General features: G+C 37.1%; 1 protein-coding gene across 2 annotated transcripts in view; it reads left to right on the forward strand.

Moving 5' to 3' along the window:
- The first annotated feature begins 15,450 nt into the window (after positions 1-15,450).
- Positions 15,451-22,885, forward strand: part of LOC137948360 (glycerol-3-phosphate acyltransferase ATS12, chloroplastic-like) — a 37,642-nt gene continuing 30,207 nt past the window's right edge. The window contains exons 1-5 of one of the 2 annotated variants that reach the window (XM_068794437.1): positions 15,451-16,181; positions 17,336-17,460; positions 17,677-17,763; positions 17,888-17,985; positions 18,427-18,484. In XM_068794437.1, coding sequence (XP_068650538.1) covers positions 15,863-16,181; positions 17,336-17,460; positions 17,677-17,763; positions 17,888-17,985; positions 18,427-18,484 — 687 coding nt within the window. In that variant the 5' untranslated portion in view covers positions 15,451-15,862. The remainder of the gene's footprint in view (positions 16,182-17,335; positions 17,461-17,676; positions 17,764-17,887; positions 17,986-18,426; positions 18,485-22,885) is intronic. The other variant, XM_068794438.1, reaches the window with a different exon arrangement.

Below are 22,885 nucleotides of genomic sequence, written 5' to 3' on the forward strand. Positions count from 1 at the left end.
ATGTAAAATTATGTGCCACAAATGAAGAAGATATTGATATTGGCAAATATCAAAGAGTCGTGGGAAAACTGATTTATCTCACGGTAACTAGGCCAGACATATCATATGTTGCAAGTGTGGTGAGTCAATTCATGCACAAACCACAAATTACCCACTGGCAGGCTTTAGAGAGAATATTACGTTATCTAAAAGGAGCTCCAGGAAGAGGATTGTTGTATAAAAAACATGGGCACTACAACATAGAAGGCTTCTCAGATGCAGATTGGGCTAGATCTCCTGATGATAGAAAATCTACATCAAGATATTGTACTTTGGTTGGGGGAAACTTGGTTACATGGAAAAGTAAGAAGCAAAATGTGGTTGCAAGATCTAGCGCCGAAGCAGAATACAGAGCTATGACCCATACTGTTAGTGAACTTTTATGGGTCAGGACCCTTCTTACTGAACTAGTTTTTATAAAAAGGGATCCATGAATTTGCATTGTGATAATCATGCAGCCATTCATATCACTTCAAATCCAGTTTTTCATGAAAGAACTAAACATATTGAGGTGGATTGTCATTTTATACAGGAGAAGTTTCAAGCAAGAGTAATCTCTCTCAAATATGTGTCATCTCAAGAGCAAGTAACTGATATTCTCACTAAACCCGTTACATCTAAAATCCTATCGTTTATAAGTGGCAAGCTAGGTATTTATGATGTCTTTTCTCCTCCAACTTGAGGGGGAGTGTTGGAAGATGGGCTCAAGCCCACGAGCTCAAGACAAGAAGCCCGCCGTCAAAGGAGTGGCATATGTGTAAAATATAATACTTTCCATAAAGATGGCATAGAAGTGTAAATATGTGTTCCTTTTATGTCTTTTGTTTTATCAAGTTGTAACCCTAAGGGTATTGTAAAACTATAAATAAAAGCATTGGCTAAGAGGTAGGGCATTGAAGCACTCTCCTCTCTTTCCACAAATTCATCCAGCCTTCTTTTTTACGCAACCCTCTTCTCCCTTAATCCAAACTCTCTCCTTCCTCGTTCTTCTTCTTCTCTTCTTGTTGATCTAAAGTTCCTTTCATGAGATCCTAAATTCTACACAGTTAAAAAAAAGATTGTATTATCTCAGTGAAAGTATGTTTTAGATCTACTTGAGGACACATGGAAGATGGGTTATCGACTAGTGGACACTGCTATGGATGCCAATACAAAGCTATGTGCAAGCTCTGGAGAAGATGTTGATATAGGTACATATTAGAGGCTTTTAGAATGAGTTGAATTTAGGATCCCTTTACTAACATCTCGAACAAGGTGAGAGAGGGAGAAAAACGAAAAAGAAAAAAGAAAGCTCTCGGGCAGAGAGTAGAGAAGAAGAAAAAGGGAAGAAAACCTTTAAGAAAAAAGAGAACTTTACATGAGAAAGAAGTCGAGAACTACACTTTGATGATTTAATTCTGAGTACAAGCTCCTCTATTTATAGTATAAGAAAGTGGTAGAGTCCATGTACAATTAAACTTCATTCTCCTAATTACATTCTAACTCTAACTCTTAAAGATAAGCCTATCATGGTAAGATAATTCATCATAATTAGAAGTCTTACATAACACAAACTCTAACTCTTCTATAAGGACTTGACCATAGGCTGAAGATGTTTGCTCGTGGTTTATCTTTGTGGGTCCCACTAGATCTTTCAGCTCAAGTGATAAAGATACCAACTCGTGGTATCTTTGTAGGTCTCACTTGATCTTCAAATCTTTCAACTCATTCCAGCTTATGTGATGACTCCTCTTAGCTTCTCACGTCCTCATGGTGGGTCCCACCAGCTCGTGCGACCATGGTGGGTCCCACATTGAAACACTCCCCCTCGAGCTGGGGGTGGGAAAACATCGTAAATACCCAGCTTGCTGCAGAAGGTGGACAAAATTTTATGAGTGATTGGTTTGGTGAGAATGTCTGCAATTTGGCTCTGTGAAGATATATGCTTGAGAGATAATATGCCAATTTGGAATTTTTCTCATATGAAGTGGCAATCTACTTCAATGTGCTTTATTCTCTCATGGAAGACTGGATTTGATGTGATATATTTTGCTGCCTGATTATCATAATATAGATCCATAGGAGCATCTTTATAGAATCTCGGTTCAATGAGAAGATATGTGATCCATAGAAGCTCACTAATTGTGTGTGTCATGGCTTTGTATTCTGCTTCTGCACTCGACCGTGTAACCACATTCTACTTCTTACTTCTCCATAAAAGCAAATTTTCTCCAACCATCGTACAATATGCTGAAGTAGATTTTCTATCATCAAGGGATCCGTCCAAGTCTGCATTTGGGAATCCTTCGATGTTGAAGTGACCATGATTCTTATAGATAAGCCCTCTTCCTGGAGCTCCTTTCAAATATAACAATATCCTTTCTAGTGCTTGCCAGTGACTGAGTTGTGGTTTGTGCATGTATTGACTAACCACACTTACTACATATGATATATTGGGCCTTGATACACAGAGATAAATAAGTTTTCCCACAAGCCTTGATATTTTTCGATATCCACATCTTCTCCAGTACCTGTACCTAACTTTATATTTCAATCCATAGGGGTTTCTGCTGGTCTACACCCCATCATTTTTATCTCCTCCAGTACATCAAGAACATACTTTCTTTGAGATAGTACAATCCCATGTCTAGACTGTAGTACTTTAATACCCAGAAAATATTTAAGTAGTCTTCAATTCTACACATATTTTTCTTTGGTTTCCTCGATGCCCTTGAGATCACTTCAGGTTAAAATAATACCATCCACATATAGTGCCAAACTTACTTTGCCTTTAGGTGTGTCTTTAATAAATACGGAGTGATCTACCGAACATCTGTGAAATCCAGCCCGAATGAGGGCTTGGCTAATATTTTCAAACCATGCTCGAGGAGACTGTTTCAGACTATAGAGGGATTTCTTCAATCGACATATCGGCTGATATACCTGTCAGGGAGAATTAGCCGCAAGAGATAATAAGATATGTTCCAAATTCATTTTTGCCATCGAAGAGAATGTTTCTTCATAATCAATTCTATAACACTGTGTATAGCCTTTAGCAACGAGGCAAGCTTGAAGCCGAGCAACGAACCCATCCGAATTGTGTTTCACATAAAAAACCCACTTGCAACTGACATGTTTCTTACCTGATGAAAGAGGAACTAGAGCCCATGTTTGATTTTCATATAGTGTCTATATTTCTTTGTCCATTGTCGCCTTCCACCCTGGATTTTTGAGAGCCTCTAGAGAGAACTATCGGATTGATATGGAGGAGATAAATGAAATAAATTGACAACATGAAGGGGATAAACTATGGTGAGACACAAAATTAGATATGAGGTGTGAAGTAGTGGGCCTAGTGCAAGTTTTGGGTTCTTTTCCCAAGGCAGTGGGACGAGTATCATATTGTAGGCCAAAAACAACAAGAGAATATGGACTTACTTCGATGGGATCCGTAAACTCAGCAGGTGTGGTGTTAGCCAGTGTGTCTGGGGGTTGAGTAATTTTTGTAGCACGGGGCACAACTGGTCGAGGAGAAGTTGGCATTGGAGAGAGGCCCGGAAGAGCACTGTCATAATAGAATGAAGAGTCTTAAAAAATTGTGACATCCCTAGACACAAGTAAACGTTGGAGAGTGGAATTATAGCAAACATAACCCCTTTGTGTGTGAGAGTATCCTAAGAAGACACACTTGATAGATTTGGGATCAAGTTTACTGTGTTTAGGGGAGGTAATATGAACAAAGCATTGACACCCAAAGACTTTTAAAGACTATGAAAAAATATCAACATGTGGCAACAATAAAGAATAAGGTGATGTATTACCGAGAACGGATGATGGTAGCCGATTTATAAGAAAACAAGCAGTAATAATGTCATGAGGCCAATAAAAGTATGGAACTTTCATAGCATATAGTAAATTGCGAGCTACCTAAAGAATATAACGATTCTTTCGTTATGCTACAACATTTTGTTGTGGGTTGTAGGCACATGATGTTTGATAGATAATACCATTCTCTTGACAAAAAGAGTCAAGGTCGCTGGAAGTATATTCTTTTGTATTATCAGACCGAAGTAATTTATTTTCTGACTAAACTGAGTCAATACCATAGCATGAAACGATTTAAAAATCAATGGTATTTCAGAACGTTCTTTAAAAATAAATAACCAAATGGTACGAGTGAAGTCCTCAATAAATGTAATAAAGTACTTGACTTGGAAAATATTTGAGATGCTCAAGGGTCTCCATACATCTGTATGGATTAAGGAAAAAGGAGTAACAATTTTAACTTTTGGACGAGGTGAGTATGTAGTCCTCTAGTGTTTACTCAGTTGACAGACTTCACAATTGAATTCTGACCTTGCTTTTAGAGTAGGAAAAATATGATGAAGAGATTGTGTGGATGGATGTCCCAACCGGTTGTGACATAGCCTTGTCTCAGTTTCACTAGTTGAAACAATATTTATGTTAGGCACATCCAGGTAGTAGAACCCCCCTGTTCACGACCTCCACCAATGACTTACTTCATTATAATATCCTGAAACACACAAGAAGTGGGTGGGAAAGTGAAAGAGAAATTAAAATTTTTGGTGAGCTGACTAACAAATAAAAGAATCAAGGGAAAAGTAGGAACAAAAAGGATATCTATGAGCGGATGTGATGATGTAACAAAAGTGGATCCTTTCCCTAAAACTTTCGTTTGAGAACCGTCAGCTATGGTAATAAATTTAGGTGAAAGACACAGAGAAACTGAGTTTAATTGAGTTTTGTTTCCTGTGAGATGCTCGGAGGCTCCTGAGTCAATTATCTAGGATGAAGAGGAGGCAGATAACATACCTGAAGCGGTGGTGGCAGTGGTAGTTGAGGAGGAACTTGGAGAAGAACTCATCATTGTTTTTATTTTTTGGAACAAATCATACTCATCATCAGTAAGTGTTTTCTTTTCTGTTGATGTGGTTGATTGGTCCTCCTTTTTATCAGTTACCACGGCTTGATTAGCCTTCATCCAATCTGGTTTGCCATTAGCTTTATAACCTGTTTCTATAGAGTGGCCATATCTTCCATAATAGGTGGACTCCACCCTGTAATAGTACGTATCTTTAATGTCGCCATATCTCCCACACTTAGTGCATTCCTTGCCATCTGTTCTAATTGAACCATTCCTTCCACCTCATCCTCCTTTATAATTTCTACCACAGCCGTGGTCGGATGATGTTCCCCTTTGTCCGGAGTACATAGCAGATGATACTTCAGTAGTAGAGGAAGAAGCGTCTGGAATACGGAGTAATGTGACACATACATCATCAAAGGTGAGAATAGCAGAGGCCCTAAAAAGTTGACTCTTAGCAACTTTGAGATATGGTTTCATAGGTGCAAGGCAAATAGCAGTGACTAATGTTTCTTTCTGCTTCTCATTCCAACTCTAATTCTTAAAGATAAGTTTATCAAGATAAGATAACTCAACATAATTAGAAGTCTTACATAACTCAAACTCTAACTCTTCTATAAGGATATGACCATAGGCTGAACTAGCCAGCTCGTGGTTTATCTTTGTGGGTCCCACTTAATCTTCCAACTCATGTGATAAAGATACCAGCTCGTGGTATCTTTGTGGATCCCACTTGATCTTCAAATCTTCCAACTCATTCCAGCTCGTGCTTCTTATCTTCTAACTCATACCAGCTTGTGTGATGGCTCCTCTTGGCGTCTCACGTCCTCATGGTGGGTCCCAACAGCTTGTGCAACCATGTTGGATCCCACATTGGAGCAAGAAGACTTATTTACCTCACAATGACTAAACTAGATATATCATATGCAATAAATGTGGTGAGCCAGTATATGCACAAACCACAACTTACACATTAGCAAGCTCTGGAGAGGATACAAAGATATTTAAAAGGAGCTCCGAGGAAAGGGCTTCTCTATAAGAATCATGGCCACTTCAACATAGAAGGATTTTTGGGATGCAAATTGGGCTAGATCACTTGATGATAGGAAGTCCACTTCTAGGAATTGTACCTTAGTTGGAGATAACCTAGTTACATGGAGAAGTGAAAAGTAGAATGTTGTTGTGAAATCTAGTGCAAAAGAAGAGTGTAGAGCTACGACCTACACAGTCAGTGAGCTTCTATGGATCAAATCCCTCTTACTGAATTAGGATTCTATAAAGGAGTTTCTATGGAAATATATTGCAATAACCAGGCGGCTATTTATATCACTTCGAATCGGTCTTTCACAAGAAGACAAAACATATTGAGGTAGACTACCACATTATACTGGAGAAATTCCATGTTGGTATCTTATCTCTTAGACATATTTCATTACAATAGCAAGTGGCAGACATTCTTACTAAATTTGTTACTCTCAAAATTTTAACAACTATATATGGCAAGTTGGGTATCTACCATGTTTTCTCTCCCCTTCTTGAGGGGGAGTGTTAAAAGATAAAACCGTAGTGTAGTGGCATGATATAATTTTCTCTTGATTTTTGTCCCTTTCTCACCCTTCTTAGTGTAAAGGGTTATTATGTAATTATTTCTCCTCTCGTTATTATAAATATACAATGAGGGGGTGGATTCTTCATGTCACCTAAACTTAATCCTCCTTCCCTCCTTCTCTCACTCTCACTCTCTTAGCCAACCTCTCTTCCTCTCCTTCTTCTTTCTCCTCTTTCTCTCTTCTTCTTTTAACTCTGTTCACCCTAAACTAGCTCGTTTATTACTCTCAACATGGGATCCTAAATCTTACATGTATGATTGTCAATCTATTAAGGATGATTAATCTTTCTTTATATCTCATTATGGCACAACTTTGGTTGATCGATCAATCCTATTTGGTTGGTCAATCATGTTTTATATTGCTTGTCAATTTGTTTTTAGGATGGTCGATCATTACCAGTAGTATGATTTATTATGTCAATTGCCAATGTTCTTAACTAGGCTTCTAAATATGATAAAATTAATCCTAAGGGTTGGAAGATAGGCCCAACCCCACAAGACCAAGGAATGCCCACATATCTAAGAGTATTATAAGATGGGCCACATGACCAAGGAAGGCCCACAAGATGGGCCCAAGAACATAAGAAGGAGGACCCACCATGATTACCACAAGCTGACATCCTTTTCACATAAGTTGGAAAATCAAGAAGGACTCACAAATGCATCTTTATCTTATTGTCATGTCCTAGAAGAGTTCTAGTTTAAGTTATGTTTGTCTTTTATCTATATTGAGTTATTTAATTATGATAGGACTTATCTTTAAGTATTAGAGTTTGGGTGTAATTGGGACAAAGGTAGTTTTATTGTAATTGGACTCTACTACCTTCCTCTATTATAAATATAAGTTCATGTACCCTGATTATAATAAGTTAATGAAGTCAATGAAGTATTTATTTTTCCATAAATTCAACACTAAGGTTTCTAACAAGTTAGAAACATTAATATGCATTATAAACATGTTTTGAAAAGAATTTACATCCAAGCTTAAAAAGATCGTGTTTTATTCTGGATTGAAGGCTTGTTGATTGTTCTCATACATAGCTAGAGTCCTTGAGTTTTATCTACTCAATTTGTCTCTAGTCTTCATTCTTCACGTAGGTGCTTCTTTGAGATGACTTGACGCGTCGTTGAGCATGAGGCCTTGAGATGCATTTCCCAGTTCTTTTTGGTTGACATTGACTTTTTCCATGAAAATATTCAAGTCAACCATGTCGCAAGCCTTTACAGTCGGTCAGATCTGAAGGAGGAGGCGGCATCGATTCTCTTCCTCTTCAAAAACTAAAACTGCTCTACATGAGATTGATTAACGCTTAGCTTGTCTCCAAAGTTGTCCTTGATAGGAGTCGTCCTAATTTGGTCCTTAGAGACACATCTACCATTTTATTTGTCAAAACCAAATTTGTCAACCTTGGTTGGAATTCATGAGATATGTACTCTTGGACATTATCTGACTGAAACACTTGTATTTTTTAGATGAAAAGACTTAGATTTGGAAAAAAATTCAAACCGTTCTTTGAACAGAAATGGCCATGTGACTCGAGTGAAGTCATCAACAAAAGTAACAATGTAGTTAACTTGAGATATGTTTGAGAGACTTAAGGGTCCCCATACATATGAATGAATTAATGTAAAGGGAGCAACACTTTTAAGTTCAGTTCGAGGAGAATATGTTGTCCTGTGGTGTTTGCTCAATTGACAAACTTCGCAATTTAAATTTGATAAAGTTTTCAAGATGGAAATAAGTGCTGAAGCGATGTTGTTGATGGATGGCCAAACTAGTTGAGCCATAATCTTGCCTCTGGCTAAGAAGTGGAAACCATAGTGACTGGGGACAAGTTTAAGTAATAAAGACTCCCTTGTTCACGGCCTCTACCAATCACCTGCTTGTTCGTTTGATCCTAAAAAATACAAGAAGAAGGTGAGAAGGTGATGGAGCAATTAAACTATTTTGTTAACTAGCTAATAGATAACAAATTTATGGGAAATTCAGGGAAAAAATAAGTCATTAGTGAGTGGAAGTGATGGTGTAATAGAGGATGATCCTTTCCCAAGAACTTTGGTGTGAGATCGATCGGCTATGATAACAAACTTGTCTGGTAGACATGAAAATATGGAATGTAATAGACTCTTATTACTTGTAAAATGCTCGGAGACCCTTGAGTCGATGATCCAAGATGAAGAGGGGGAAGTGGTGACAACAACAGTAGTTGAAGATGTAGGAAAAGTTGGAGGGGATGTCATCGGATTTTTCATCTTCTACAAGAGTTCATAATCATCATCGGTGATAGTATTCTTGCTTTTATGTGGCTCAAATAGGTTTGTTTTTTTTCTCATTTTTAACCGAGGTTTGATTGGTAGTGAGCCAGTCTAGTTTGCCATGAAGCTTTCAACAAGTATCTACCAGATGGTTCAATCCATTGTGGTGAATGCAAACATAGGTTTCTGTCCATGAAGAACTAGAGCCAGTTCTACCACCTCTTTCTTGGCCTCATATATAATTTCTATCGTGCCCTCGAGTGGTAGAAGATGTAGCCCCATTTCCTGAGTACATAGTAGATGATACTTCAGTATGAGAGGTGGATGAACGATCTGGTATATGGAGTAACGTTGCATTATTTTCATCAAATGATGGAAGTACGAAGGAGCTGAGAAGTTAAGTTTTAACCACTTCAAGATATGGCTTGATGTTTGATCAAAAAATAGCAGCTGCTAAGGCTTCCCGCTGCTTTTCTTGAACAAAGATGTCAGTGGAGTAGGGTTGAGCAATCTTCCACTCTTGAATCATTCCTCTAAATTGAGCCAAGTATTCATGTAGATTGTCCCCTTGCTTAGTATTGAACATGGTTTGGAAGAAATCATACAACTTTTGTACTAGAGTACAACTTAACCTAAGTGTCCCAAATTTTTTTTGCCATTTCAAGGTAAACAAAATTGTTCGCCACATGCTCCTCCATGCTATTAATAAACCAACTAATGACTAAGGTGTCATTCTTGAACCATTTTATATAAGAATTGTCTTCTTCATCAATTGGTGGAGCTGGTTTTGTTAAGTGACCTAAGAGGTCTCAAGTAATTCTTAACTGATTGGGACCGACTTAGATAATTAGATAACCCTCTCAAGGGTATGTTGGTAATTTTAAGGATATAATTTTTGCTTCCTTTATAGTCTTTAGCCATTATAATTAACAAGTAAACAACTTCTAATGTGCAATATTGAAATCCAACAAGTAGGTAGAAAAGCAAACTGATGCAAATATACGAATAGATTTGAGAAGAATGGAACAAGTTGAACTCAAATAGTATGCATCATAAATCCTCTATCTAAGATAAGTCCAAGTGTTGCATCATAGAAGATAGATCCCATACTTTTATCACATGAACACAAAATCGGATTGGAGAAGGGTCTTCAATTGAGAGAGGATAGGTAAGTTATTTTCCTGATTTAAACAAGCACTAAAACACGAATGGGAGACTAATCATGTGTTTTTCATGCCAATTAGAGAGGATTAAAATCTTCCTCAATTAGGAGATTATCTCAAATCAAATCAGATATGGAATCAAACTTGAATCCAATCATAATCTACATTTGAAATCAAATCAAATCTTTCAAAGAGGGAACCTTGCCTTCTTTATCAAATGCGCCACCTAGCAAGTAAAAAATAACACAATCTCTTCTCTTCTTTCCTTAAACTAATTAAGAAACAAGTACCATTGAATCTTTTAATACAGAAAAGCTCCAAATCAACCAAAACAGTGACACTATATTTTCTTAAAACAAACAATTTTAAGATGGCTTTAAGAAGGAAACTTCCCTTCTCTAATATGCGCCAACTTTGGATGATAGAATCATGTTTTTTATGCCCTTTTTTCCTCTTTTTCCGTCAAATATTTTAGGTAAGATACCAGAGAGGATAAGACAACCAATGAAATACCAAAAAACCATTGCAAAGACAAACAACCTTATAAAAAATCCTTCTTGGCAGCCTCTCAAACAATCTTTTGTCGAGCTCTTTAGGAAGAGTCAAAAGGAGTAGCACTTAACTGATATAATAACTCGAAAAAATGGTAAAACAATATGCTTAAATTATAATAAACTTGGATGCCAATAACACATATAGTGAACCTTGATTCCTACAAAAATTCCAGCCACAAACATCAGCATAATATGGAAATGAGCAATAACATAATCGGTCTTGCATGGGGAATAAAAACTGAGAATAATCACCATGGACGAGCCACTTTCAAAACCAAGAATATAATCACTAGTTTTCTCATAAGAAAAGAAGAGAGAGGCATCCATAAACCATTTTATAGAGATAAAGAACTATCAACAATAATCTCTTAAGGAAAAAACTTATCTTGGCCAAGCTTCAAGAGAAAATTGCTTCATCAACAAGAAGAACTCTACGTGAAGCTTGAACAATAGTCTTTCAAATTTTCATCTTGACATGGGGATCCTAAATCCATTGCTCTGATCCCATGACAAGTTCCTCGACCAAGGTAGTGAAAAAGGAGAGGAAGAAATAGAAGAGAAGAAAGGAGAAAAGAGAAAGAGTAGAGAACTGGGCTAGAGAGATGGAGAGAGAGAGAAAGAGCTTGGGAGAGGAGACAATTCTAAGGAGAAATTTAAGAGAAGAGAGGGGAGATTTAATGATCTACCCCATGCTTTGAGCTTCTATATTATAGTTGAGGAAAAAAGTTTAGAATGACTACAATGCCCTTAGGGCTAAAAGCTTTGAAAAAGAAAAGACATAAGTGGACATAGAGGTGGCATCGAGTCAAGTCGAGCTTGAACCTCCCTATGTTCGAGCTAGCCTTGATTTAAATATTTTGAATTCGACCTCGAGCCGAGCCCAACATCGAGCCTAAAATTTTATTCAAGCTCGAGCTGAGTTCAAGCTCCAACGTACATTTAAAAATTTGTATAAAATACATGTTAAATAAACTCTTTAAAATTATGCATAAATTTTACTTAAAGTTAGAGATAACCTCTACATAAAATTGTTGTACACATAAACCCTGCATAAAATTGGGTCTATTGAACGTCAATCATGTTGATTAGTATGGACATGACCACCAAGCAATGCCTTATCACTCCCACAAAGAGAAAACATATCTTTAGTGTCTTCCCCCCAGAGACATAAAAAACCTATAGACCTGTCTAGTATTTACATTTTTTGTACAACGATGCTCACTACAACAATAAAGAATGTAACAAAAATTCAACACTTAAAACTTCCTAGACGCCAAACTAGAAGTAGAGAACGCATTCAACTTCCTTCCCTTATGGTTTTGTAGTATAGGAATCCTACAAGCAGAATCTCCATCTTTAAAACTTCACGAAGAATCTGTTCCAGCTAACTCGAAAACTATAACAAATTTGAAGATATCCTAAAAAATAAAAAAAATCATACCGCCCACAAGAACTGTAATCCACCAATTGTTGTCTTTCCCAGTCTTCAAACTGCATATCACTAAAGTCTAAATCAAGCAATGGTTGGTCTCCAGCCAATCCGTAATTCAACATCGACTGATTCTCCTGTTTAGGTTTGAGAAAATCATAACCATAATTAACGCATACTGGAGCGTGGTCCATATGCTGCAGACATCCCAACAAGAGGGTGGATGGTGACACCCATGGCAGCTGACCACTACCTGGATGCAACCTATAACTGCCTTTTTTGTTGTTGCAGTCAGTGTCCACGCTCAACCTTGGTTCATTTCCTCTGTCTTCTATATAAAAGTTAAAGATTTTAGTGTATGTATAAACATTTGTAATTAAGGCGACCAATCTGAATCAATCTTGATGGACATTGACTTTCCAACAACATGAAGATCAGAGTTTAACTAACAAATAACCTAATCTGTTGTACAAGCATATTCTAGTACACGATTTATATAAGAATATAAAATTTACGGTAGTGTTTATATATTGATAAAAATCCGGGTAGACACTTCCAGTAAACCGTGATGATTAGTGTGGAGAATAGTTTTCAAAATTATTTCACACTGATACTAAAATTGTTCATTGAAATGAAACTCGATCATCATTTAACACTTCCAAAGACACCAATTTTGAGAGCTTTGAGATAATAGACTACAATATGAAAGTAGTATAACTTTAAAAATTAACTTTAGAATATCAATCACATCGTTCGACTTAAAATTCGATCGATTCCACATGAACAAGTATGAATTGCTAGAACATTAATAGCAAAGATGTTTTCTCAATCAAGGAAGAACATACCAAAAAAATCATTAGAGCCTAAATTTTTTCTATGTTAAAACTTTAGCGAATAGAAAAAAAGTGCATCACAACACAACAAAATCCTCAAAAGATATTTAGAGATTTTCAAACAAACAAGAATCAAAAGGCTATGTATCAAAACCCTTAAATTAAAAAACATAAATTAATTACAAACACAAGGTTGAGATTTGTTAAAGTATTTCCAGCACCTTAGATGAGCTTGAAAATGCACTTCAATATTGTCAACGAAAAGATCGTAACTTAAAAGTCAAGTAGACATAGTGAGATTTTTTTTATTAAAAAAAATACATAAATTTAGAATGAAAAAAAAACTGAACTTAAACTAAACTTCACAAAATGAAAGAATCATACCTTCACATTAGGGTCAGAAGCCTAATGAACCTTGCTCATGCTTTTGAAATAAGAGTTGAAATGGAAATAATTTTATTGAAAACTCCATATAATGGGTATGCAGAACCGATGATAGAAACCACACAATAGAGCCATCATTTCTTCCCAGAAGATTGAGGATTCATAATGGAGACAGAAATACGTCGTCCCTGGGAAGTGTTACTGGTTGATTGAAGAGGTTGTTGAAAAAATAGGGCATTGTTGAAATAGGGTACCCCTCCAAAGCTAAGAGTTTTCTTACTCTTTGGATTTGTTAGAGAAGACGAGAGAAGTGGAGTCATGACATAAATTAGACTTGAAGATCTTTCCATCAATTTATAATTTTTAATATGAAAGTTCATTATGGAAGTGCAAAAGCTAATAAACCAATGTGTATTAGAGATGATAGATAAAAAAAAAGATCACATTATCTCTATGAGTTGACCAAGTCAACTTACGAAACCTGCTCTGATACCATGTTGAATTTGTGGAAAAGAGAAAAACTTCACTAACTCGATGTAATTTGAGTACGTAAGTTTCTATTTATAATAGAGAAAATAAGTATAATCCAATTACAATTAAACTTTCCCTATAGCAATTACACCAAAAGTTAAACACTAAAAGATAAGTCATAGAACAATTAGACAACTAAACATAAATAGTAAACGAACATAACTAAAACACCTTTAACTGAGACTCTTTTGTGAAACCTCTTCTTTTGAGACTCCTATAAGACTCCACCATAATAATTTTGGCTATGTGTGACTTCTTGTTGTGAGAGTCATATAAGACTTTTTCATATTTGCTCTTCAACAACATCCTTCCCAACAATAATAGCCTTCGTAAGAACTGCCATAGGCCTTATGTAAAGTTGATCATCAAAACTATTAATAATAAAACTTCTAAGTAAATTCCGAATATAGTTTTACTATATATCTTATAGGAGATCTATAAAGAGCAAAATATTTGCATTTCTAACAAGAGAACTGCCAACTTCTTAAGTATAGACACCGACAATGCAAGCATACATCTTTAGTTAGCATAACCTATTGAAAAGGAAAATTTGATAGTTCTTCAACTATGAAAAGAAAATATGCTAGAGCCTTTGCTATAGTCAAGGATCACATGGGACAAGTTGTTAAGGTCATAACAACTCCATTAAGGTTGTGTTTGGAACACAGAAAGAGAAGTGAAAAGAAAAGAAAGAGAAAAAGAAAAGACAAGAAAAGAAAAGAAGTTTCTTTTCTCTTGTTTAGATGCTTATGAAAAAGAGAGAGAAAACAAAAGAGAAACATGGTTTCTCTTATTTGGATCCACAAGAAAAATGGTAAGAAAATTAATAAATTTTAAATTATTTAATGATTAAAATTATATACAAGCCCAAGAACTAAAATATCTATAAGTATTAAAATATTATTGATAGACTTCTATTTACCAAATAAAACCAATATTATCAATACTTTTATTTATAATTTTATTATAAATATGCATAATATGATCTAATATTTCTATGAATTTGAATTTAAGACAATACTTTTGTTTTTTATATTATAATAATTATATTACAATAATTTGAATTGGAATGTTTTTATACTAGGATAAAAATTTCTCTCTTACTTCTTGTTCTTTTTTTTCTCTTCAAGAATTTGTGTTGCTAAATACTGAATTTTTTTTTCTCCGTTTATTTTCTTTTCTCTTCTTTTCTTTTTTTACATTGAAAGAAGACTGCATAAAGAGGTAGAAATTGGTTGTAGTTGAAGCAATTCATTATGGATTGTCATATCCTTGCCTCCTATTCCAAGAAATTTATGCGCACCACACATGTAGAGAAAAAGATCCCATTATGTAGTAGTGGGCATATTGATATTGATTTCTCATTCTTAGTAGGCAAGCAAAAAGCCCATTCATTCTTTCCTATGTTTGAATGTGTGAACAGTATGCAAGTGTGACATTTTCGTGTATGACTTCTAAACAAAATTTTCTCTCTCCCGATAGAGATTCCGTTCCGTTCCTGACACGTACTTCACGCAAACGCCAAAGAAGGGTCAGTGGACCCAGCCACTTAATCGATGCTCCACGTATCAGAATCTTTATCATTAGCCTTTACGTATCTCGAGGTGAATCTCTATTTTACAAGTGTTTTTTCTGTTGTAGCCTTATAAACCAATGAAACTCTCCCACGTTTCAGCTTCTCCGTGGTCTTCGTGTTCTCAGTTTAAATGGCCCAGCTTCCTTTAGCAAATACTAATCCCGCACGTGCCTCACAAAGCCGGACTTCGTAGGTTGTAATCTTACCCCCGAGCTCCCGCGCGTGGTCGCCTCTCTTGAGCCGCCTTTTTCTGTTCTCTCGCTCCCTCTTCATCTTCTCCGCACCACCAAGTGAAGTTCCCTCGCATTGTGCGTAATCTCTTCTCTTCTCGCCTGTGACAGAAACCTCCTGCGTCAGGCGATTAATTTACGTGCCTCAAAGAAGTAACTCACCAACATACGCTTGATCATTTGTCATTCCCGAGAATAAAGTCTGCATAGAGAACTAAAAGACTGCTAAGGAATGAGTGCGAGTAAGAGGACTTAACTAGGTCTAGGGTCTATTTTCTCCTTCTCTCGAAGTTATTGAATTTGATTCTTCACTCGGAAAGCCGTCGGTACCGGAACAGATCAGTTCAGTGAGACGGAACGCTGTTTTTCGTTTCGTATCGAGTTGTGTTCGACTATGTGGGTCCTTCCAGGTTTTCCGTCGGTTTCTGGGTTGTGTGTGAATGTTAGGGTTTTGCATCCGTCAATTTGGTTGGCGAGGACTTCTACGGGCTCATGTTCGTTTTGTGCTCGTGCTGGCGTTCGTCCAGGTACGGGTGTGGCGTGCAATTCCAATGCCAACTCGAAGTTTAGAGCGATGGCAGAGCTGGTAGAGGACAAAGAAACTACTGAAAGGACTGTTGCTCCTAGAAGAGGGGCTATACTTGCATCAGATTTGAGGGAAGATGACGAAGTCGAGCACTCAAGGACATTTCTTAATGCCCGGACAGAAGAAGGTCAGTTTCTTTCTGCATTAAGATCAAGGCTGTATTTCCTCCCCAATTTTTTGTTTGGAGTGGTTTTAATCATAATTTAACCTGTGGGCTATTGAACTATGACGGATTTTTTCTATGAGTTTGTCATGACAAATTGTTCGAGCGTACCAAGTTCCCTGATCCATCTTACGTTATGGTTATTAGGTAGATTGTGCCTCTTGCTTCAAGTCGCCAGATAATTGAATGTGAGAGGCGATGAAATCCAGATGAGGGCACTTGCTTTAAGAAGGCTTGATTGTTTTGTTTTGAATTTAATCCTGATCCTGTCTCTTAAACTGGACTATACGAATCGCAGACTTGAAGTCGTATGTGGTTCTGGCAACTGACTCATGGTGACATTGGCCACTTTTAGCACTTCTTGTCTTTGATGTACCGATATAGATAGGTATTATATTAACTAGCTGCTCAAAATGAAACCAAGCACTCTTCATTGTGTTTATTTGAGTTTGTGCGGAAAATGTGTTATATTTGTGAGTAGCTAGCACCCCTTGAATTCTTTTCTATGAACTTTATGTGCATGCATTCTGATATGAGATGAGAGCTGGCAGCTGATGTTACCAAAGAGGTCACTAATCAAACGTGGCCACTGGCCCCTTATCAGGGGCGCAGGCCACCAGAAAAGTTTGCTGAAAATTTCTCATTTTTAATTTTTTTGTTTAATGTTGATTATACACACATAACACTCCTTTCCCAGGCAAGACTTAAACTGAAGACTTCACAATAGAAACTCCCCTATATGGCCAATGAGCCAAAGGCTCAATCCACTATATGGTCTCAAATGTGATAAGTGTAAATAGGTTCACTGAGAAGGACCAAGGCAGAGGACAATTTGATAATTTTCTTTCATTTATTTTTCTTTGTTTGGTTTGTTCTTCTTCATTCTGCAATAGAATTGCTGCTCTGTAAAAGGGATATCTGTTAGTTTTTCTTTTGAAATTCCATACTATCATTTTGTAAAGTCTTCAAACGTCTACAAAAAGCTGATGGTTGTGGTTGATTAGTGACCTCTTCTGTGACATCAGACAAGCTGGCTTATCTGGCTCTCCAATCCTATCTCATTCAGTCTTTAAGACTTTTCCACTGATGATAGTTTCTACAAATACTCACTTTCACAGCTTTGGGTACTCCTCAAAACTTTGCAGAGTTACTTTCTGGCATTAGGAAGGAGATTGAAATTGGTAGGCTGCCTCCAAGTATTGCTTCTGGGATGGAGGAAGTATACCAAAATTATCGGAATGCGGTAAAGAACTACCTTTCTAAATCCCCTAGATGCCTAAATCATATGTCATCTACTTAAAGGCAATATTAAGGACCAGGATGTTTCTTATATAATGTGTAAAATATTCCCTATATCTACCAAAATTTTGCATTCTTTCTTTAATCTACATTTATTTTTTCTCATTGAGATATTGAAACTTTTCTTGACATATTGTAGGGCTTCTTTTGTAATTTTCAGGTATTACAAAGTGGACATCCTGAGGCAAGGGAGCTGATATTGTCAAACATGGCTGTTGCGTTCGATCGCATCCTATTGGATGTTGAGGTTCATCCACTTGAACAGTGCTTTTCATTTGATGGTCACTGATATTTTCTGCTCTATTATCTTATGGCTTAGAGATGATACTGTTTCTTGATATCCTGATAATATGTGAACATCATTTTCACAGAATCCTTTTGTCTTTTCTCCTCATCATAAAGCCATCCGAGAACCCTTTGACTATTACACGTTTGGTCAAAAGTATATCCGGCCATTGCTAGATTTCAGGTTAGTTTGAGAACTTGTGTAGGTTTCACTAATATCTCTTTCAGGCATATTTTGAAGCTTCGTTTGGTCTGGTTTGGTTATGCAGAACTCTTACAGCTTCTTTATTTGTTTGTTCAAGATGTTAGCAGATAATTTGAAATTACATCTTTACAATGTTACTCTGCGGCTCTGGTTGTGAAAGTTAATCGTTTTTGGTTTGGTAGCAAGTACTTCCAGAGAAAATCTTGAGTAATTTGACCTTTAGAAAGCCCAACGCTAATTCATTCAATAAAAAAATTTCCGTGGGGGTTTGAAGCAATTGAGTGATGCCCCTCAGACTTGGGCTCTAATTATACTTCTATTTGCTAGTTCAGGAAGAGTTTTTTCTTGACATTTTCAAATATAACAGTGTTGAGGTTTCTATCTGTGTTTTGACCATGATATTTTCTTTTACTGCTTCAGAAAATCATATGTTGGCAACATTCTGCTTTTCAACGAAATTGAAGAGAAGCTTCAGCAGGTGCTTATTTGAATTTATTTTATGATTTTTGTTTGAAAGCAATCTGTAATAATATGATATTGTAGGAGAAAAAGAGAGAAGAAAAAGAAGAGAGGAGAAAGAGGGGAAGAGTGCCTGGGTTATGCCCTCGTTCTGTCTAAAATTCAACCCCATTTCTTATTTATAGAGCTTTAAGTGATGGTTGAGTACAATTACAACAATGCCACTCATAACTCACTCAATACAACTTATCAAACTTGAACCTTACGTTTCTAACATAATTCCTAACTTACTACTGCTTGCAGAGATAAATACTAGAAGAGTGAAATGATAAAAATATTTTTACGTGAATTCTAACACTCCCTCAAGCTAGAGCTGATTTATCGAGGAGCCTCAATTTGTACAAAAAATCTTGAATTCTTTCTTGCCAAGGATTTGGTAAATATATCTCCATTCTGATTAGCAGATCGGACATATGGAGTGACCACTGCTCCACTCATCTCCGTGTCACGATTGAATTGACAATCAACTTCTACATCCTTCATTTGTTCATGAAATAAAGGATTGTTGGCAATGAAGATGGCAACATGATTATGACAATGCATGGTCATGGCCTCTGTTAGAAGAGTGGGCTCAAGACCACACGTCCAAGAAAAGTGTTAGAAGAATGAGCTCAAGCCACATGTCCAAGAAAAGAAAGCCCACACATCTAAGAGGTGGCATATGGGTAAATAAGAAGACTTCTCATAAAGATGGCATGAAGTTGTAAAAGCTATAAATAAAGGCCTTGGCTAAGAGGTAGAGCACTCCAGCTCTCTCCTCTTTTTCCCCAAATTTGTCCAAGCTCTCTCCCTTGGTGGGTGCTCTCCCTCTTCTTCTCCATCCAAGCTCTCCCTTGGTGATTGATCTCTTCTCTCTCTCTCTTCTCCATCTTCTTCTTAGTTTGGTTGAAGTTCTTATCATGGGATCCTAAATTCTACAACCTCTTTGTTTGGAAAATTCAACTCTTGTAACACAAATCAAACACACATTAACTCAGTAACTAAATGGGCCATTGCTTGGTGTTCAACTTCTACACCATCGAGCCACTTCAGTTTGTTTCTCGCTCTTCTAATTTATTAAGTTCCACCAACAAAAACACAGTATCTGATAGTAGATTTTCAATCTAACTTGGATCCTGCTCCCGCTTAATCTCCGTCTAAATAGGCATCAATCTCCAAGTGACCATGTGCCTCATATCATAAGCCTTTCCCTGGTGACCCCTTTAATTATCACAATATTGTATGAGCTGCTTCTAAATGTACTTGACAAGGACATTCATAAATTGATTGAATATGCTTACAATAAATGATATATCTGGATGTGTAATAGTTGCATAAATAAGTTTGCCTACTAGCCTTCTGTACATGGTCTTATCCTTAAATTCACCACTACTATTTTCATGAAGATTAGGACTCGTTTTTGTAATTGTCTTAGTGGGTTTTGCACCTAATAATCCATAATTTTGGAGCATATTAGTAACATGCTTCTACTGTGACAACACTATCTTTGCTGTACACCAGACTACCTCAATCTCCAAAAAATACTTGAGGGAATCCAAGTCTTTCGTTTGGAAGTGTCTGGCAAGATGTTCTTTATTCTTTGCAATCCTTGGTTTATCACTTCTAGTCATCCACATATACAATAAACACCACAACTCCAATAGTTCTATTCCAAATAAACAATGAATGATCCCAATGCTTTTGGAGAATCCCATACCATGGGATTAAGACCATAAATTGCCTTCTTGAACTTGCATACCTTTCCTGACTCCCCCTAAGCAACATATCAAGTAGGTTGCTCCATATATACTTCTTCATCCATGTCCCCATTTTAGAATATAGTTTTTATTATCCACTTGATATAGAGCCCAACCCTTGGTTATTGCCACTAAAATGAGAGTGTGAACAAAAGATAATTTTTCTACATGGGAGAATGTTTGAAATACGTTAATCCCATAATTCTAAGCATATCCTTTGGCCATAATATGCGCCTTATATCGTTCAATATACCCATCAACCTTATATTTTACTGTATATACCCAACGATATCCCACAACGGCAAAGCAGGGAGGTAGATCACATAATGTCCATGTCTCATGGTCCAGTAGAGCATCTATCTCTATGTCCATGGCCCATTTCCACTAAGTAGACAACAAAGCGTGTTGCATAGAAGGAATACTGCATGAAGACAATGATAGTGCAAATTGCTTAAAGGAATCAGACAATAAGTCAAAGGACTAAAACTTATAAACAGAGTGGTGAGTACTTGTAAGGACACCTTTTTTTTTTTTTTTTGAAATGATACTGAATTTTATTAAGACAAAAGCTCAAGAGAGCAAATTACAAAGGGGGGAAGCCTTCCCAAACAATGAGAGATTGATGGGAAGTTCCGAATTTTACCAATTTATCAGCCAAAGAGTTGGCTGATCTAGGAATGAGATTCCAATTACAATGAATAGATGACACAATGTCAGCAATACAATCAGTGGTACGCTAGTGGCGCCAAGGGGGGGAGCTGTCTTTTGAACACCAACTGATGACAATCTTTGAGTCTCCTTCAATAATTAGCTTACCATGGAGACATTCCTTGAAGATTCGGAGGCCGAATAGAAGAGCACTTACTTTAGAATTTTTAAATCAGCAATGCCCACCAGCTTAGCGTAAGAAAGAATAGGGTCTCCATTGTTACCTCTGAAAACACCACCTGTTCCAGCCGGCCCAGGATAGCCAATAGCACTACCATCAAAATTGAGTTTGATGTAGTCACAAGAGGGAGGATCCCAGATGGTCATAACCAAAGTCTTGCAAGGGCCTGTCATATGAGCGATCAAACTACAATTTTTCCGAAGGGAAACACCCGATAGAGCGACAAACTCCTTCCTGGTATGTAACTAGCTCGAGATAAGGCCCACAACATGGGAAGCCGTATTGTCTGGTGTGCTAGTTTGGAGTTGAATCACCGGTTATTTTGCTCGAGCCATATGCACCATGGGACATGCTCAAGACATGCCGAAAGAATTAACTTGCCCAACTGAGGAAAACGGATCCCCCTAACCATCTCATAGGTGCCGAAGAGGTCCTGATGTAGCTCAATTTGGAGCCCAATCTTCTGAAAAATCTTCATCCAGACTTGCTAAGAAAATCCACAATGTAAGAGAACATGCTGGACTGTCTCATCACACATACCACAAAGGGGACAAGAACGATCAAGGGCGGTGAAGCCTCTTCTATGAAGGTTGTCAGATGTGGGGATATGTTCTCTGATGGCCGTTGTACGGACACCTTTACGAATGACAATAGGGAAATGCAGCTCACTTACCTGAAGACAATAGGCGAAGAGGGTGCTGATGCAAGAAGTGGAGAGAGAGCAATGCCTTTGGTCTTTGGAGTTCTTTTGCATTGATAAACTTGCAATGCCTTTGATTTTGCAGCCGATGGCAAAGGGATTGGAATCTTCTCCACAGAACTTAGAGCAACATGATCTGTGTCAGACACAGTGATGGGCACGGAGGTAGACACTAAGAAATATGGAATATTTTCAAAGAATGCAACATCAACCGATACTAATGTTTTTTCTGGTGGAAGGACAATAACATTGATATCCCTTTTGTGTACGTGAATAACCTCGAAAAACACATTTTATGGCTTTGGGAGACAATTTTCTATTGACCGAACGAATGCACAAAACAAACGCCGCCAAACACAAGAGGGCACAAAAGAAATAATTCAGTATTAGGCTTAAGAAACTGGAAAGGATTTTTTTCTCCAATCATTGAGGAAAACATGCAATAAGAGCATTATCTAATACACTTGGAAGATAGGGCCCAAGTCCACGCGACCAAGGAAGGCCCACATATCCAAGTGTATTAGAAGATGGGCCCAAGCCCATAAAAGGTCTCTCTCTCTTTTTCTCCATGAGCTAAATCCATGGAGTCCTGAAAATCAACATGATATTATAGCATTGATTTTCAGGACTCGTAGTATGGTTTTCACAATTTCAAAAATCCTTTATTTTCTTTTCTCATATTGATGCTTCGTTTTTTTTTTTTTTTTTTTTCATAGTTGCTGGAACATCGTTGTTTGATTTTGTTACTAGTTTTCTCTTGCTGCCCAACATTACCCGTTGGAGAGATGGAATTCTTCTCCAATGTCAGCCTTCCCATCTCGGATTATCAAGTGTTTCCACTGAGTCCAAGATCTGAAAGTGGATTTGTGCAACCCAGATCTGGTTCAAATTCTCTTTGCCAATGAGAAGAAGCTCTCCGAAAGGATATTTGAAGACCTTGCCCCACCTTATCTTGAAGCTGATGATACATGCTTCATGGATATAGTGAAGGGCAAGGCAATACAAGTCTTCAATCTTGCTGCAACTATCAATATT

Source organism: Aristolochia californica, unplaced genomic scaffold, assembly GCF_029961685.1.
Source record: "Aristolochia californica isolate CCGP_79_NKW_82.1479 unplaced genomic scaffold, dmAriCali1.0.hap1 SCAF_13, whole genome shotgun sequence".
NCBI classification, from domain to species: Eukaryota; Viridiplantae; Streptophyta; class Magnoliopsida; order Piperales; family Aristolochiaceae; genus Aristolochia; species Aristolochia californica.